The sequence below is a fragment of the Capra hircus genome, chromosome 18 (assembly GCF_001704415.2).
Source record: "Capra hircus breed San Clemente chromosome 18, ASM170441v1, whole genome shotgun sequence".
Classification (NCBI taxonomy): Eukaryota; Metazoa; Chordata; class Mammalia; order Artiodactyla; family Bovidae; genus Capra; species Capra hircus.
In genome coordinates, this window is record NC_030825.1 from 67,223,399 (window position 1) to 67,242,398 (window position 19,000).

General features: G+C 53.9%; 1 protein-coding gene across 4 annotated transcripts in view; it reads left to right on the forward strand.

The window, feature by feature from the left end:
• Nucleotides 1-11,861, forward strand: part of LOC102173964 — a 30,289-nt gene extending 18,428 nt beyond the window's left edge. For 2 of the 4 annotated variants that reach the window (XM_018063518.1, XM_018063520.1), the window contains exons 2-4: nt 1,294-2,797; nt 9,480-9,559; nt 9,931-11,861. In XM_018063518.1, the coding sequence (XP_017919007.1) occupies nt 1,294-2,797; nt 9,480-9,559; nt 9,931-11,757 (3,411 nt within the window). In that variant the 3' untranslated portion in view covers nt 11,758-11,861. The remainder of the gene's footprint in view (nt 1-1,293; nt 2,798-9,479; nt 9,560-9,930) is intronic. The other 2 variants (XM_018063521.1, XM_018063519.1) reach the window with 2 other exon arrangements.

A 19,000-nucleotide genomic window follows, 5' to 3' on the forward strand; every position in this document is an offset into this window, starting at 1 on the left:
TTCGCAACTTGTGGGGATCCTAGTTCTCCAGCCAGGGATCAAACCTGTGCCCCCTGAAGTGGAAGCGTGGAGTTTTAGCCACTGGACCGCCAGGGAATTCCCCCCGACTTGCGTGGAGAAGTTGGCTGCTGTGTGGAGAACCAGCTTCTCTGTCCCCAGGTGCTCCACAGTGGTGGCCTGATTTAAGGAAGTCCCCTCCTGTGTTAGCTTCCCGTCATGGCTGTACCGTATTACTACAGACTTAGTGGTTTCAAACGACACAAGTTTATTATCTTAAGACTTTGGAGCTCTGAAATCTGCAGTGGGACTCCTGGGCTAACATCAGGGTATTGGCAGGGCTGGTTCCTTCTGAAGCTTTAAGTTTCAGTGGTCACATTGCCTTTTCTTTTTTTTCTCACATTGTCTTCTGAGTGAGTGAAATTTTTTGTGTCCTCTTACACGGATTCTGATTACGTGTAGGGCCCATTTGGATGACCCAGGATAATCTCTGCCTCTCAAGATTATTATCTTAATCACACCTGTCCCTTTTGCCGTGAAAGGTCATTTACTCATTGTTTCCTGAGATTAGAATGTGGATGTGTTTAGGAGGCATTATTCAGTCTCTCACACCGAGTGAGAAGCATGGAGATGCTCCTGCCCATCAGTGTCTGGGTGGTGGATCAGGATTTCTAGACTCCCTTTGCATTCCCTTATGGTTTCAAGAGTTTTGCTGGGGGAAGAGCAAAGTCTCCTGACAGATTTTTTTTTTTTTTTGATGTGTTCAGCCTCTTCATTTATTTTTTAATTACAGGATAAATACAATATTGTGATGGCTTTTGCTAAACAGCAACATGAATTGGCCATAGGTATACATATGTTCCCTCCTTCTTGAGTGCCCTCCCCATCACATCCCTCCACTGGCTTTGGGTTCCGTGTGTCTACATCAAACTCCCACTGGCTATCCATTTTAGATATGGTAATGTATATACTTTAGTGCTATTCTCTTAAATCATCGCACTCTCTCCTTCCTCCACTGTGTCCAAAAGTCTGTTCTTTATGTCTGTGTCGCCTTTGCTGCCCTCCAGCAGACCTTTTTGATCTCATAAACAAAAACTAAGTGAAATGCTCCTCTGGTTGCAAAGAATGCTCAGAAGTGTGTATGCAGTTTGCTTAGCATTAGGGAGAGAAGGGACTGGACCTGCCTCTGAGGCAGTAGTCCGCAGGGCTGCGGGCTCTAGGTCATAGCACGGGAGGGCCAGGCGGTGGTCTAGGCTCTCGGACTCAGAGTTAACTCCCCTGTATTCCCCTCTTCAGGCAGAGATGGCGTGGCAGGAGAGGCCCAGGGGCCACTGTGGCACGGCCCTGGGTACCACCGACGGGCAGAGGGAAGAGAGTGTGTTGAGATGCATGGCTCGGGGCGGCAGCCTGAAGCCCCCCCAGGCGCCCCTCGGGATTGGCCTCCGCCATAGTGCCAAGCGGGACCGAAAGTCCATCACCCTGCACATGAAGCTGGAGGTACTTCGGCGCTTTGAGGAGGGAGAGAAGCTGACGCAGATTGCCCGGGCCCTGGGGCTGGCCACCTCCACGGTCGCCTCCATCCGTGTCAACAAGGACAGGATCCGGGCCAGCTCTCAGGCAGCCACGCCCGTCTGCGCCACGCAGCTCACGCGTTGCCGGGGTGCACTGATGGGCCGCATGGAGCGCCTGCTGAGTCTGTGGATCGAGGAGCAGAAGCGGCAGAACCTGCCGCTCAGCACGCTGCTCATCCAGGACCAGGCACGCCGGCTCTTCACCCAGCTGCAGCACGAGCAGGGTGGCGGCGGGCGGGCCGAGACCTTTGGGGCCAGCAACGGCTGGTTTGCCCGGTTCAAGGTGCGCCACAACGTGCTGCTGACGGATGAGCCCGCTGTGGCCGATGCCCAGGCTGCCGCGCGCTACCCGGCAGTGCTGCGCGCCATCCTGGAGGAGGGCTGCTACTCGCCTCGGCAGGTCTTCAACGTGGACGAGACGGGCCTGTTCTGGAAGCGGCTGCCTGAGCGCATGCTTCTGGCGTTGGAGGGGACGGCTGGGCCCGGGCCCAAGGCCTCTAAGGGCCACCTGACCCTGCTGCTCGGTGGCAATGCGGCTGGTGACTTCAAGCTGAAGCCCCTGCTGGTGTACCCCTCGGAGAGCCCGCGTGCCCTCAGGGGCTGCTCCAAGGCCAGCTTGCCTGTGGTCTGGCGCTCCAACCGCAACGACTGGTTGACGCCTGTCATCTTCCAGGAGTGGTTTACTAGCTGCTTCTGCCCTGCTGTGGAAAACTACTGTGCCAGCCACGGCCTCCCGCACCGTGCCCTGCTGCTGCTGGACAGCGCGCCCTGCCACCCTGCCCACTTGGGTGGCCTCTCGGCCCATGTGCGGGTTGAGTTCCTGCCCAAGAACACGTCCACCCTGATCCAGCCCATGAATCAGGGTGTCATCACCGCCTTCAAGGCCCAGTATCTGCACCGCACACTCAGCCAGCTGGCCCAGGAGACGGGTGGTGCAGACCGGCCCTCTGTGTGGGAGTTCTGGCGCAGCTACACTGTCATGACTGCTGTAGACAACATCGCTGAGGCCTGGGCGGAGCTGCAGCCCGCCGCCATGAACAGTGCCTGGAGGAAGCTCTGGCCCGAGTGTGTGCTGGCTGGTGCTCCCGAGCCCAGTGCCATGCCCCAGCTCCCCTGCAGCATCGAGGCACTAGCCAGCCACGCCGGTATGGGCGACGTGGCGAAGGCCGATGTTAGCCATCTGCTGCAGGCCTGCGGGGAGCCCACGCCCACCTCCCCGGGCATGGACGGTGGGTACGTCTGTGGCCCTGGGCTGCCCTGCCAGGGTGGGAAGGGCCTGGCCTCTAGAAGACCGGAATTCGAGGCCACAGAGGGTGCGGAGGCTGAGGACGCAGTTGTGGTTGCACTGTGCCCCGAGCACCTGGCCCGGGCCCTTTCCCACTTTGCTGCTGGCCTGCAAGTCCTCTCAGAGAACGATCCCAACCGGGAGCGCAGCCTGCGGGTGGCCCGGGCTGTCCATTGTGCCCTTGCCCGCCTCCGGGAGCTGCTCCGGGAAAGGAGGCGACAGGCTCGGGCTGCTGCGGGGCCTCCAGAGGCCCCATGACGGTGGCAACAAAAACGATGTCAGGAAGCCTGCACTCAGTCCAGGTGGGGCCCACAGAGGGTGGGCGAGTGGCCACGGCACAGACTCTGAAGGACAGACCTCTTTAAATGACCTGTGTGATTTGAGGCTTGGGCCTGAGTGCAGATGCGCTTTGTCTGATGAGTTTTGTTTCTGGAGGGTAGACCCTGCCACGTCTCACTGATGGTTTTCATACCTCATGCACAGCCAATTTTGTACAGTGGCACACAGAGCGCCAGGCTTGAGGGCAGTGTTTTCTGATTGGCAGATGAGCTGCGGGACCCAGGAGTGCCCATCCATGTAAGAGACACACCCTATAGAACAGCAGTTGCCAAGCACAGCCCACCAGAGCAAGCTTCCTTGTGGTGAGGGGCCATGGTTGAGACGAGCCTCTCCTGTTTGCCAGCCCTGACTGTCCGTGCCCCATTGTGACTTCCCACCGGTTCGGGATGGGGGTTTCCTACTCTCCTGGCCCTCCTTCCATGCCATCGTCGCCCTTTGGGCTTCCATGACGTGTGTTGTCTGAGCCTCCACTGTGCCAGAGCCTGTGAGCATGTGTGGCTTTTGACACCAGGCACCATTCGTTGCCTTGGAGATGTTTTCTTCCCTCGGTTTCTGTGCCGTGGTCATCTTGGCTTCCCTCTAGCCTCTGAGGCTGAAACTTTTGTCACTCTGATGGTCTCCCAGATCTACAGCTCTTCGAAAAATCTCAGTCATTCCTGAGGGTTCAGTGGCCTCAACATTCAGCTTGTTCTTCTGTCCCCTTGTTGTTTTCAGTCTCTGTTGTGTCTGACTCTTTGCAACCCCATGGGCTGCAGCATGCCAGGCTTCTGTGTCCGTCATCTCCTGGTGCTGTGCATGCTAAGTCACTTCAGTCATGTCTGACTCTTTGCCACCCTATGGATTATAGCCCACTGGCCTCCTCTGTCCATGGGATTCTCCAGGCAAGAATACTGGAGTGGGTTGCCATGCCTTTATCTCCCAGAGTCTGCTCAAAGTCATGTCCGTTGAGTCGGTGATGCCATCCAACCATCTCATCCTCTGTCACCCCTCTTTTTCTCCTTCTGCCTTCAGTCTTTCCCAGTATCAGTCTTTTTCAAGTGAGTTGGCTCTTTGCATCAGATGGCCAAAGTATTGGAGCTTTGGCTTCAGCATCGGTCCTTCCAATGAATGTTCAGGGTTAATTTCCTTTAGGATTGACTGGTTTGATCTCTTTGCAGTCCCAGGGACTCTCAAGAGTCTGCTCCAGCACCACAATTTGAAAGCATCAATTCTTGGGCGCTCAGCCTTCTTTATGGTCCAACTCTCACATCTACATGACTACTACTGAAAAGATGATAGCTTTGACTAGATGGACATACGGACCTTTACCAGCAAAGTGATGTCTGATGCACACTGGGGTATCCGCCTGAATATGCAGACATACCGTGTGGCTTGTCAACAAAGTCTGCAAGGAAGGCATTCTTGTACCCCAGCTAGATGAGCCCCAGGTGGTGGGACAGGGCTGTCTGGCATCCTTTCAACACAGGTATCTGCGTGTGCCTGTGTGGGTGCACATGCATGCTCACACACACCTACACGTACACACATGCCCACATGCACACGCTGATACACCAAGAGTGAAGTTGGGAGAGAGCATTCGTGTCACTCAGCTAGCACTTGGAGTGGTGGGCATGCTGTCAACACAAAAGCAGTCTGAGCCATGGCAGGGGTCCAGACTTCCAGGGAGAAAGGTCAGATGTGGCCCCTGGCCTGCTTTCCTGGCAAGAGCAGCAAAAGGGATGGCTAGAAGAGAAGGCGCTTTGCTGAGGAGCCTGGTGACTGACTATATTAATAAATTACACAAATTATGGGCATTTGTAACATGCTGGGTGTGGGGAGACCAGGATGGGAGAGATTGGTTTCAGAGCTGCCAGTCCAGAGGCGGTTACGTTCTGTGTGACAATGGCTATGACGGGCGACCTGTGAGGGACCCAAATCCACCGGGGGCCAGAGGAGAGGACTGATAGGGAAGGCTTTCTGGGAGGTGGTGCCCAGCTTTTGGAAGCCGGTCATTTCAAAATGCCGGGCATCAGACAGGGACCTGTTGAGGCGGCCCAGCGTGGTGTGGCTGGTAAACGCCTGTGGACGGGCAGGCAGGAACAGCCCCGGTGGAGCGAGTGTGGCCCAGCAGCTGGAAGAGACAGGTGACCCAGTGGGAGGAGATGCCGCATCCTAACGGAGAGGGGTAGACACGCAGGTGAGGTCGTGAGGCAGGCCATGGTGGAGAGGCCGCGCGCGCGTGGACCCATCGGCTCCTTTCCTCAGAACCAGGGACAGGACCGGACCTCAGCCAAAGCGCAGTGGAGCACCGGTCTCAGGGCCCTGAAGAACTCCATTCCTCAGCTGCCCCCTGAGAAACGTAGTATCCGCAGCAGGGCTGGGCGGGTCTTGTGACAAGCCAAGGACTACATTTCCCAGCGGGCCTCAGAGGCGGAGCAGGGCTCGCGCCAATTCCACTTCCCGGCGCGGGAGGTTGTCACAGAGCAGCAGAAGCGTCGGGTTACCCCCACTCACCTCCGCTGGCTCGCGTGCGGGGTCGTGGGGAGGTGGCTGGGGGCTCGGGAGTGGGGGCGAGGGGCGGGGTGGGAACAAGGTTCCGGAAATAGTCCGTGGGGCAGCCAGGAATCTCCTGGTCCTGGGACCCCAGGGTGTTTGGTCGTCGTTTCTGCCCGGCGGCGTTGTTCCACGCCAGCCGGCGTAGCTCCCGAGGGCAGTGAGTCCGCGGGAGACAGCAGGCGGGTGGGGAAAAGCCCGGGGCAGGGTGTGCAGCTGGCCAGAGGGCGCGGGACAAGAGGGCGGGGGAGCATCACCTGCTCCCTGAGTTCCTCAGCGATTTCCTCGGATCGGCGGCGCGGGCGCTGCTGGGAAATGGAGTCTGGTGGGACTGGGCCTGTCCCGGAAGCGACTCGCGGCCCGGAAGTGATCCGCGAGGAGCTGGGCTCTCGCCGCACCTCACGGTCAGTTCTTGTGCAGCTGCGGTGGTCGCTTCCTTGGCGGAGTTTCTTTGCCTCCGGCAGGCGCCTCCCAGTTCTATGGACACACTCGGTCAGCTTTTTCGGTCAGCTTTTCCGCCCAGCTCTTCCGCCCAGCTCGCCCTAAACGCGCCTCTCCTGAGAAGTCTTCCTGGATTTCTGCAGCTCAGGTCACCTCCCTGCTCCCGCTGCACCTGCGCGCGTGCCCCCCTGAGGTGATAGTGCAGGCGGATCGGGGCAGGGTACTCGGGGGTCAGAACCCGGGAGTTTGGGCGCTGCTGGGCTGAGCGGCCTGGTTCGGGGGAGACCTGACAAACCCTGTTAGAGCCATGCATTGGCGCGGAAAGTGATCTGTGTTCTTAAGTTACAGTGGTAGCAAATGACCGGTGGAAAGAAGGAAATTCAGATGCTTTGCACACGCTACAAAAGGAAAAGCAGATGTCTTCTTCCAATTCCTTTTCCCAGAGTTGCCAGCTGAGGAGTTGCTGGTTTTCAGGATCTTTTGGTGAACACATAGCAGTAGCTCCTGTTTGCTGTTTGGAAATTTTACGCTTAAACAGGACCGGGCCCCAGAGGAGCCTGAGGTGCAGGAAGGAAGGCCCTCAGGGTGGGCGCCTGCCCTTACTCTGCCTGTGTGGCTGCTCTCCCTGGCCCCGGCTGCCGTCGTGGACTTCTCCCTTAGGTCACTGCAGGCTGCGTCCTGCACTTGCGCACTGGGTCCCTGGGCTGGGACCCTCCCTGGTCACTGGGCCTCCACTAGTTCCCACTGACACCTCTGCCTGGCTGCTGACTGGGTTTCTGTCACTGAGACACTGGACATGTCCACACTCCCCACCCCCCCGCCCCCGCCCCAGGAGCGGCCCTCCTCCTTGGCTCAGTCTGGCCCGAACTCCTGAAGGCTTCCCTCCAGGACCCTCTCCCTCACTGTCCTAACCAGGTTCCCAGTGCAAGGTGTCCTCCACCAGCTTCCTAGGTGGCGGGGTTTGGGGACGCTCTCCCTCATGGGAAGTGGCCTTGCAGGGTGCAAGTGGGTGGAGGGGTGTGGGTGGTCCACAGCCCTGATTGAGGGGGTGTGTGTGTCCCAGGAAGACAGAGCGTGTGGCTGAGTGAAGACGGGGAGGCCAGCTTCCCCACACCTCACCATGGCAGCTGACCCAGCACCCTTCGGTCAGGAAGAGCTCGTGATCATCAAGGTGGAGGAGGATGAGGACATCCCGTGGGATCCGGAACCGTTCTCCAAGCCTCAGCCCCACACCCCGCTGCCTGCTCTCGGTTGGGACCCCCGGCTGTGCTTCCGCAGCTTCCGCTATGAGGAGGCCCCCGGGCCCCGCGAGGCGCTGGCCCAGCTCCGGGAGCTCTGCCGCCAGTGGTTGCGGCCCGAGGTGCACTCCAAGGAGCAGATGCTGGAGCTGCTGGTGCTGGAGCAGTTCCTGGGAGTGCTGCCCCCCGACACCCGGGTCTGGGTGGAGTCCCACTGCCCCGAGAGCGGTGAGGAGGCTGTGGCGCTCGTGGAGGACCTTGCTCAGATGTTTCAGGAGACTGGTGAGCCCCAGGGACCGGGCTTAGGGCAGGGGAATGTGCAGGGGGACCCAGCCCATGACCATTGGTCCTGAGTGCCTGCTCACTGTGCCCCGGCCCTCTGTGTCCTCATTGCTGGGAAGAAGACTCAGAAGCCATGACCTGTTTGAAGACTTTCCTAGCCTGTGAGCCTCCCAGAGGTGCGAGCCTGCAGTTGGCATGGCATTTCCCCTTCTGAGGGTACTCTGGGCCTTCTTTCTCTTTTTCTTCCTGGCAGATTCACTGAGTGCATGGCATGTGCCAGCCCTGTGGGTCCAGTGGGGAAGGGAGAGAGCAGGGTCCTTGGCCTGGTGGAGCCCAGTCTGGTTTGAGAGTTGGATGATGAGACCCTCCAGTCACAAGTAGGGTGTCTTCCTTTCTCTGAGGGGAGTGGAGAAAGCCTGGCCAAGGGTGGCTTTGCGGTTCGTGCTGTATGATGTCTTCACCTTGGTCTGGGTGTGCACTTACACACCTGAGGAGGTGGCAGCCACGCAGCAGGCAGGAGAGATGGCTGGTGACAGCCGTCGGTCCCCCGTGGCCTCTGTGTACTCGTTCACTCACAGAGTCTGTGCAGCTCCTTTGCCTGCTTGGCCCCTTGTATCAAGGGGTGGAAACCGTAGCACTTCAACAAACAAACAAAAACCCATCTTTAGTAAGCTGTAACACATGTCAAAAAATCGTCCAGGTCATGGGTTTTAGTATATTCACGAGGTTGTACAGTCACCACCCGTGTCTAACACCATGGTGTCATCACCTTCAAATGAGCTCTGTGCCCAGCAGCAGTCACTCCCCGTCCTGCCCTCTCCCAGTGCCTTGGCAGCAGCTAGCCTGCTCGGTGTCTCTGTGTACTTTCTTACTCTGGCTGTCTTAGTAAATGGAGTCATACAGTGTGTGGCTTAGAGGATGGGCTTCTTTCATGAGTGTGATGTTTTCAGTGTTCATGGTTTTTCATGTCAGTATCCCACTCGTTTTTATGCCTTGTCATATCCAATTGTATGGTTATAGCACATTCTGTTTATTTAACTGTTAATGGATGTTTGGGTTGTTGGTACCTTTTGGCTGTTATGATTAATGCTCATATGAACTTATGTATACTTTGTTTGTGCAGACAGATGTTTTCATTCAGGGTCCCTAAGACCACCCTTTAGGCTTAGTGATTTGCTAGGAGCTGCAGGAATCGACAAGACTGTTATAGTCTTGGTCGTTGTTTATTACAGTGAAAGGATGCAGATTAAAGTCAGCAATGGGAACAGGTGCCCAGTCTGTGAGACATCAGGCATGACATTCCAGAGTCCTGTCCTGTGGGAGCTGTGTGAGTCGTGCTCAGTTCCCCTGGCAATGATGTGCAGCAGCATGCCTGGGGTGCTGTCCCCCGTGGGGCTTGCCTGATGTTACCAGGCAGAATCTTCCAAGGGCTTTGAGGTCCCCTACTGGGAGCAGATCAAGGGCCAAACTTTTGCTGGGAGTGTGCATGTCTTGGACAGCTCAGGCCTGCTGACACAGCTTTCTACCGACTACCCAGCTGCAGCCGAAGGAAGCATCTGATGACTGTTTCCTTGGTGTTTCAGTGACTTGGCTTTTAAAGGCCTTGGGTGAGCTCCTGAGGTCGCACGTGTGTGGGTCAGAAGGGGCTGCCACCCTCTGTGAGTCCGAGGGCAGCGAGGTCTCATCCAACTCTGAGTCCCCGGCCAGTGTCCAGCTGCACGTTGACCTCTGGGTGTCCGACCCCTGTGCCCGCGGGGCGGGGCTGCAAACACTAATGCTCCGCTTCCCCCTCAGCCCTGGTCCAGGCCCCTCCTGAGGACCAACAGTCTGGAGACCTCGCAGAGCCAGCCAAGCCCTTCTCGGATGGAGCTCAGGTGAGCTGTGAGTCCTCCACAGTCAGAGATGCCATATCCTGCTGAACTCTTCCCCCCCACCCTTCTTCACCCCAGCCCTGGAAAGGTCACCGTAAGCAGCTGTGCCCAGCACCCCCTCACCCCTCTGCCCCCAGTCCCTCACCCTTGGGCTGGGCCCTGCCTGGCACCCTGGTCCAGGCTCACATCATCATATACAGAGTTCAGTAAGTCCCTTATATATGAATTTGCCGGTTGCAAACTTTTAAAGATGTGAGCGTGTGTTTGTATGTCCAGTCACGTAAGTTAGTTCATGTGTCTAAGGTACATTGTCACATGTGTGCAGTCTCTACATGGGGTTGTGTGTTTGTGTACTTCACAGTACAGTAGTACAGTATCTTTATTTCAAGCCCAGGATGTCTGGAAGCAAGCGTAAGAGCAGCGGTGATGTAGCTGGTACTGCTAAGAAGCGCCACGCGATAACGATGGAAACAAAAGTGAAGATAATCGAGAGAGTGGAGCGAGGTGAAAAAATGACAGACGTTGCTCGTTCGTTTAACTTGAACCGTTCAACCATCGGCACGATCATCAAGAACAAGGACAAGATCCTGGAACACGTGAAGTCTGCTGTGTCGATGATGTCGACGATCATATCCAAGCGGCGTGGGAAAGCGATGGAGGAGATGGAGAAACTTCTCAGCATGTGGTTGCAGGACCAGCATCAGCGTCGAGCCCCGCTCAACATAATGCTGATTCAAGAGAAAGCTAAAAGCCTGTATGAAGACCTGAAGAAGAAATACGGCGAAGAATCAGATGGTCCGTCTTTTAATGCCAGCTGTGGCTGGTTTTATCGGTTCAAGGCCAGAGCCAATCTTCACAACGTAAAAGTAAGTGATGAGACAACGAGTGCAGATATGGCTGCTGCCCGGGAATTTCCTGACATCCTTCGAGAAATTATTGATGAAGGGGCATATTTACCGGAGCAGGTTTTTAATGTGGATGAGACAGGACTGTACTGGAAGAGGATGCCAGACCGAAGTTACATCAGTAAGGAGGAAAAGTTGATGCCAGGTTATAAAGCAGCAAAGGACAGGCTCACTCTACTGTTTGGTGGCAATGCTTCTGGTGATATGAAGCTGAAGCCTCTCTTAGTTTACCATTCAGAGAGCCCAAAAGCCCTTAGAAATATAGCCAAGGGCTCTCTTCCTGTTGTGTGGAAGAGTAACCCCAAAGCCTGGGTTACACAGGCCATTTTCCAGGACTGGTTTTTCCACCACTTTATCCCGGAGGTAGAGATATACTGCTTGGAGAAGGACGTCCCGTTCAACATTCTTCTGTTGCTTGACAGTGCTCCAGGCCACCCCCCGTTCATGGACGATTTTCATCCCAACGTCAAAGTAGTGCGTCTCCCACCGGCTACTACGCCCTTTATCCAACCCATGGACCAGGGAGTTATATCAACTTTCAAGAAATATTATTTACGTCACACTTTTCGTCAGGCAGTAAAGGCGAGTGATGAGTCAGGAACAACCTTGCGACAATTTTGGAAGGACTATAACATCTACAAGGCCATAAAAAACATTGATTTTGCTTGGCGTGAGGTTACAGCCGGCACCATGAATGGTGTATGGAAGAACCTTTGCCCGCAGTTTGTTCATGATTTTCGAGAATTCGAGAAGGTGGATGAGGAGTCCAGAGAGGTCGTCAGCAACTTAGTGACCCTCAGTGAGAAGCTGGAGCTGGATCTGCAGGAGGGTGACTTCATTGAACTCCTTGCCGTGCAACACGAGGAGCTCACAAACGAAGACCTGATGGAGCTTGAGGCCCAGAGAAAGGACGAAGAGAGACAGGAGGAGGAAGAACGAAGTGAAGAGCTGAAGAGATTCACGATGCAGGACATGGCCAGGGGGTTCTCTCTGTTTGAGGAGGCACTGTTTGTTTTCGAGGCCCAGGACCCGAATGTAGAGCGGTACACGAAGGTTGAGACAGCCGTTCAGAACGCAATCCAGTGCTACCGTGTCGTCTACGATGAGAAGAAAAGAGCCGCTGCCCAGACATCCCTGGATCAGCTTTTAAAGAGGGAGATGGAATTGAATCCAGCAAGGAGCCAGAACCTGTGCCTCGCCGTCAGGCCTAGTGACGTCACAGTCCACCTGCCGTCTCCTGTTGCTGACGGCCCTTCTCTCTGCCAGCTCCCCCTCTTCGCCCAGCTCCACCAGTAACTTCTTGCCTGTTCACTCCATGCCAGTCCCTCTAATCAGGTGTTGTGCTATGCTCCTATACTTTCTAAGGTATTATACTATAAGATTAAAGATGCTTTCTTTATTTTGTGTGTTTATTTCTTATGTATTATTTATGTGAAAAGTATTATAAACCTATTATAGTACTCTGTAGCCAATACTACATACAGTACTATTATAGTATTATGTAACCAGTACTGTATACAGTGCTTGCAGTACTGTGTAGCCAGTATTATATACAGTACCATCATAGTACTATGTAGGCAGTACTATATACAGTACTATCACAGTACTGTGTAGCCAGTACTATATATAGTACTATGTATCCAGTACTATATACAGTACTGTGGCAGTACTATGTAGCCAGTACTATATACAGTACTATTGCAGTACTGGGTAGCCAGTACTATATACAGTACTATGTATCCAGTACTATATACAGTACTATGGCAGTACTATGTAGCCAGTACTATATACAGTACTATTGCAGTACCATATACAGTACTGTCATAGTACTGTGTTCAGTTCAGCTCAGTCACTCAGTTGTGTCCGACTCTTTGCGACCCCATGAATTGCAGCACGCCAGGCCTCGCTGTCCATCACCAACTCCCGGAGTTCACTCAGACTCATGTCCATCGAGTCAGTGATGCCATCCAGCCTTCTCATCCTCTGTCGTCCCCTTCTCCTCCTGACCCCAATCCCTCCCAGCATCAGAGTCTTTTCCAATGAGTCAACTCTTCGTATGAGGTGTCCGAAGTACTGGAGCTTCAGCTTCAGCAGCATTCCTTCCAAAGGAATCCCAGGGCTGATCTCCTTCAGAATGGACTGGTTGGATCTCCTTGCCATCCAAGGGACTCTCAAGAGTCTTCTCCAACACCACAGTTCAAAAGCATCAATTCTTTGGCGCTCAGCCTTCTTCACAGTCCAACTCTCACATCCATACATGACCACAGGAAAAGCCATAGGCTTGGCTAGACGGACCTTAGTCGGCAAAGTAATGTCTCTGCTTTTGAATATACTGTCTAGGTTGGTCATAACTTTTCTTCCAAGCAGTGAGCGTCTTTTAATTTCATGGCTGCAGTCACCATCTGCAGTGATTTTGAAGCCCAAAAAAATAAAGTCTGACACTGTTTCTACTGTTTCCCCATCTGTTTCCTATTAAGTGATGGGACCGGATGCCATGATCTTCGTTTTCTGAATGTTGAGCTTTAAGCCAACTTTTCACTCTCCTCTTTCACTTTCATCAAGAGGCTTTTTAGTTCCTCTTCACTCTCTGCCATAAGGGTGGTGTCATCTGCATATCTGAGGTTATTGATATTTCTCCCGGCAGTCTTGATTCCAGCTTGTGTTTCTTCCAGTCCAGCGTTTCTCTTGATGTACTCTGCATAGAAGTTAAATAAGCCGGGTGACAATATACAGCCTTGACGTACTCCTTTTCCTATTTGGAACCAGTCTGTTGTTCCATGTCCAGTTCTAACTGTTGCTTCCTGACCTGCATACAGATTTCTCAAGAGACAGGTTAGGTGGTCTGGTATTCCCATCTCTTGAAGAATTTTCCACAGTTTGTGGTGATCCACACAGTCAAAGGCTTTGGCATAGTCAATAAAGCAGAAATAGATGTTTTTCTGGAACTCTTTTGCTTTTTCCATGATCCAGCGGATGTTGGCAATTTGATCTCTGGTTCCTCTGCCTTTTCTAAAACCAGCTTGAACATCAGGGAGTTCACGGTTCACATATTGCTGAAGTCTGGCTTGGAGAATTTTGAGCATTACTTTACTAGCATGTGAGATGAGTGCAATTGTGCGGTAGTTTGAGCATTCTTTGGCATTGCCTTTCTTTGGGATTGGAATGAAAACTGACCTTTTCCAGTCCTGTGGCCACTGCTGACTGTATAGCCAGTACTATATACAATACTATTATAGTACTATGTAGCCAATACTATATACAGTACTATTGCAGTACTGTGTAGCTAGTACTATATACAGTATGATGGCAGTACTGTGTATCCAGTACTGTATACAGTACTATTATAGTACTATGTGGCCAGTACTATATACAGTGCTATTATAGTACTACATAGCTGTACTAAATACAGTACTGTTTCAGCACTGTGTAGCCAGTTGTGTTGGGTCCCTAGGCTAATTTTGTTGGACCTACAGATGTGCTCTTGGAATAGAACTTGTTCTTATGTAGGGGACTTACTGCAGTTTAGCAGTTTCTATTGGACAAAGATAGAAATACGGTGGTCATTATTTATGTCTTCCGATTTTAAAGAAAAATGTAAAATGTAGGTGCATTCTATAGTAATTCAGACCTCAGCAGAAGTGTATAAAGTTTATGCCTCACACCCAGTCTGCCTCCGTGGAGACGGTCACTGTCGCCCACTGTGTGTCCTTCGTCCCTCATGTACACACGGGCAGTGCACACATGGATGTGTGCGTGAATGTGGGCCACATAGATGTTTCAAAAGAAAGCCCCATCCACACTCTGCAGCCCACTGCTGTCACTTCATTCGTGCCGGGCTCCCCTCCAGTGGTGCCTCTTCACCCCTGCAGTGAAGCCCCGGCCCCGCTGACCGGCCCGGGGAGGGAGGAGGGACGTGGCCGTGGGTGAGCTGGGGAGCACGGCAAGTGGGGCGGGTGGCCCCGGGCACCCTGGCTTGTCCTCTGCCGTGAGCTCCTGCTCCAGCCCGGGGCTCCGGTCCCCTTGCCTTTGGACGCCTGGCCTGAAAATAGACCTGTCTGTGGGGCTTGTGAGCCTACAGGTAGTGTGGACGTGGGAGATGGGGCCTAAGCAGAGAGGGAGCCCCACAGGCCCATCCTGTCTTCAGCCAGGCCTGGAGGCAAGATCGGGGCCCCCAGCCCTGCTCAGCTGCCCACAGTCAGCAAGCTTGCCCCTGGACCCTTGTCCTAAACCCTCTTCTGGGTTCAGCTCCTCTCCCACCCCACCCCATGGTCCACCTCTTCCTGCCCAAGTCCCAGGGCACTGCAGTTTGTGATCACAAACTTCCCTGAGCTCCCCTTCTGTCCTGTTTCTTTCGCCATTGGCTCCAAGTGGAGCTGAGGTGGGTCTGGCTGTGCTGGGACGCTGCTCCCCCATCAGCCCTCTGGGGCCAGTGGTTTTCTCCTCCGTGGATGCCTGAAAGGTGCCCACCAAGTGTCAGGTTCAGAAAGGGGCTGTCTGGGGGCAGGGGACACTGGTGGTGACTGCAGCTATTAAAAGACACTTGCTCCTTGGAAGAAAAGCTATGACAAACTTAGACAATGTATTAAAAAGCAGAAACATCACTTGCTGACAAAGGTTCATATAGTAAAAGCTATGGTTTTTCCAGTAGTCATGTACGGATGTGAGAGTCGGACCATAAAGAAGGCTGAATGCTGAAGAATTGATTCTTTCAAACTGTGGTGTTAGAGAAGACTCTTGAGAGTCCCTTGAACTTCAAGGAGATCAAAGCAGTTAACCCTAAAGGAAATCAATCCTGACTAGTCATTGGAAAGACTATTGCTGAAGCTCCAATACTTTGGCCACCTGACTAACTTGACTCATTGAAAAAGACCCTGCTGGGAAAGATTGAGGGTAGGAGGAGAAGGGGGCAACAGAGGATGAAATAGTTGGATGGCATCACTGACTCAATGGACATGAGTTTGAGCAAGCTCCGGGAGATGGTGAAGGACAGGAAAGCATGGCATGCTGTAGTCCATGGGGTCGCAGAGTCAGACGTGACTTAATGACTGAACAATATCGTTGATGAAAACAGATTCAGCTGGTGTTCAAGGAGGATGCTCTGAACATTCCTAAATCAAGGACTTTGTGGTCAAATCTGTCTGCAGTGAATCTCTAGGTTTGATAAGGTGACTTTGTACATTTACAGGATCTATCAGGTGTCCAATAAACAGTCAGCAGTGGAGGTCCCGGAAGCCAACCTATCCCGACTTCTAACTTGCTGTGTGCACACTTGCCTGCCTGAGTTTTTGTGTTGATTTCCTTATTATCTCCCTCCTCCCTGTGGTTGGATGTGTCCCTCACATCTTCAATCTGAGTTACACTGCAGCATTTTCAGGAAATCATGTCCTTCCCTGCATCATTTCCAAAAATATTTCTTAAAGGTACAATTTTCAGAAAATGAGGCAACAGGGACGGTCTTCCGTCACTGTTTACGGTCCCACCTGTCTTGTCACTGCCTCTGGGTCACAGAGGAGCTTGGTGGGGTGCGTGGACCTTGGCGGGCACACAGACCTGGTGCTTCCCTTGCGACAGCGCCATGAGAGCCTCCGCTTGGCGCTCAGGCAGCGGAGATGCTGCCTCCTCTGTCCAGGGAGCGCCTGGAGCCTGGGCTTCCAGTGGGGGGATTCAGACTCAGGTCACCCCGCCCTTATCTGCTGAGGTTAGACGTCCTGAAGTCCCATGGCTTCCAATGCCCTGGAAGAAGTAGTCCCAAACGAGGCGCGTTTCCCCCTTCCTCCACAGTTCCCACAAACCACTCTCTCGCCCAGAAACAGGGACTGGGGTCTGTCCTCACCTACCTCTTGGTTTTGGAAATCATGTGGGACAAAAGAATATTGTCAGATTCCATCGCTTTTCTGCTTATCTGGAAGCAAAGTATGTTTTAATGGCCACCCTCATACAGTGAGTAGGAGGTGAATAAAAGTACCTTACATAAAATTTGAGGCTTTGCAAAAACTTTATTCATTTATTTTTCTGGCTGTGCTGTGTCTTTGTTGCTGCACATGGGCTTTCTCTAGTTGCAACGAGCAGGGGCCACTCTTCAGTTGCGCGTGCGGGTTTCTCGGTGAGGCAGCTTCTGTTCCTGCAGAGCGCAGGCCCCAGGCTCCCAGGTTTCCGTGGCTGCAGCACGCGGGCCCTAGAGGACGGTAGTTGTGGCTCATGGCAAATCTTAGAATTTGAGCCAGGAAACTTACCAGCATTTGCCAGCTCAATCTTTCAAGAAAGACCTAGGTCAGGAGAGGGTTAGGGGTTCTGGTTCTGGTTCTGGTTCTGGTTTAGGGTTCGGGTTGGGTTTAGGGTTCGGGTTGGGGTTGGGGTTCGGGTTCGGGGTTGGGGTTAGGGTTCGGGGAATTGGAGGGTAGAGGAGGGGGTCTGGGATGTAGAGAAGGGGGTTTGCGGTGTGGAGGAGGGGTGGGAGGGTGGAAGGGCTGGTGTCTGCACGTAAGTCCCCACCCCCGACCATCTTCAGAATTGCTCATTGGTGTAGCAAGCATTCTAATTGGGTTTTCACCTGTGTAACTGGTGGGTTCTTAATGAGCAAAGTGAACAGTGACATTAAATGTCCTCAGTTAGGACTAGATACTTACTAATCCACATACAGGGGTAAGGACCTGGGGAGGCATGTGCAGCCAGTACCCCTAGGGACAGGGTTCAGACTTGACCTCTCAACATTTTGGGGTCCAGCCACTTCTTTAGCATTTCTGAGGGCCCAGTTCTGACTCCAAGGGTTCTGTAATCCAGTCTCCAGCCTCCTTTAGTGAGACCCACACTTCTAGGACCCTACAGAGCAGGGCCTGTGTGAGTTCTCTGTGGCTTCTATAACAGACGACCACATGTTGGGAGATTTAAAGCAACAGGAGTTCATCCTCCCCCGGTCCTGGAGACCAGACACCTGAGACCAAGGTGGCGCAGGGCTGAGGTCCCTCCAGAGGCTCCAGGATGGGGTCCTTCCTGCCTTCTCCAGCCTTGGGGCTCCAGGGTCCCGGGGCTTGGGACCCCTCCCTCCCACCTCTGCCTCCATCTCCACGAGGCTTCTCGTCCGTGTCCCCTTCCATCTCCTATAAGGAATCTGTCAGCTGGACTGAAGGTCACCCCCACCCCAGATGCCCTGACCTTGAGATCCTAACTCCATCTGCAAAGACCCTTTTCCCAGATACGGCCCTGTTCCCGTGTTCTGGGGGGGCACATCTTCTGGGGGCTGCCATTCACCCCATTATCTGTATATAAAATAACCCTCATTTTAGGAGTTCACCACAGGCCTGTATAGACGGGCACAGACAGCGGCCACACACGTGGAGTCTGGAGAATGAGGATCCTGGAGTCACCTGGAATGGATCAGGCCTGGCTTCATCAGGTGAGGGGAATCACAGGGAGGAGCGGGGCATGGTCTTGTTCAGGCTTCAAAAAGACCGTGTTGTGTGGGATGTGAGATGCACCGTGAGGGCAGGGAGCTTTGTGGGGCCCGATGGAGGGATTAGGCTTGGGCCGGGGCCGTGGGTGTAGAGGGGAATGAGTGTGGGGGTTGGCCATATGCCCTGGAGAAGGAGCGGACAGTCCCTGGGGCACAAGGAACTGGGAACCTGGGAGGCTTCTGTGTTACTGAACCAAACGAGTCCACACACCTGAGTGCAGTAAAGCCAGTCGCCTGACACCGGGTGCAGTAAAGGAAAGGGCAGCATTAATTGTAAAGGCACCAGTACGTGGAGACAGGGAGCTCGTGCTCTACACCCTGAGATCCCTGAAGGGCTTCAGGAAAGCAGTTTTACGGGCCATATGAGGGAGGGAGGGTCACAGACTATGTGATTCGCTGGTGCACGGTTCTCTGGTTGGTGAGGTAACAGGTGGCTAACCTCACAAATCCTCAGGCACTGGGCACTCTGAGGGTGACGTGTTCATGCTCATCAAGTAGTTAACTTCTTCCACTCAGTGGGGCTTTCAGCAGCGGCAAAACACCTCCCTGAGTGTGCCTCAGCTACTGTCATCTCCATACTTCAGAGAGGGGCTACGGCAGAGGATACGGGATGGGGTCTGTCCTGGGAGGGCCCCTAAGCTCCTGCTCGGTTTCACCAGGTGTCTGGGCTCAGCAGCTGGAGAAGTTGGGGATGCCTCCTGGGCGTGGGGAGCAGCAGGATCGCAGTCCTCGAGGGGCCTGTTATTCCCCAGTATGAGATGGGGAGGCCGTGGATGGACAGATGCACCTGCCTTGGGAGAGGGGTGCAGGCTGGAAATGTCACTGGAATCATCGCAGGGAGGAAGGGGAAAGGCCAGGAGGGGGCAGGTGGGTTATAGCACCTACGTGCAGGTGATGGTGGTCCTGTTGGACACAACTCAGAGCCGTAAGGAGTCGTGGTCAGGGGCCCAGCTCTGTCCTCTTGTTCTCTGCTTATCTGTGACTCCCCACTCCTGCAGCGAGGAGCCTGGCCCCCACCATCTGCATCTGTCAGCTCTTTTCACCCGCGTGCAGGTGATGGTGGTCCTGTTGGACACAACTCAGAGCCAT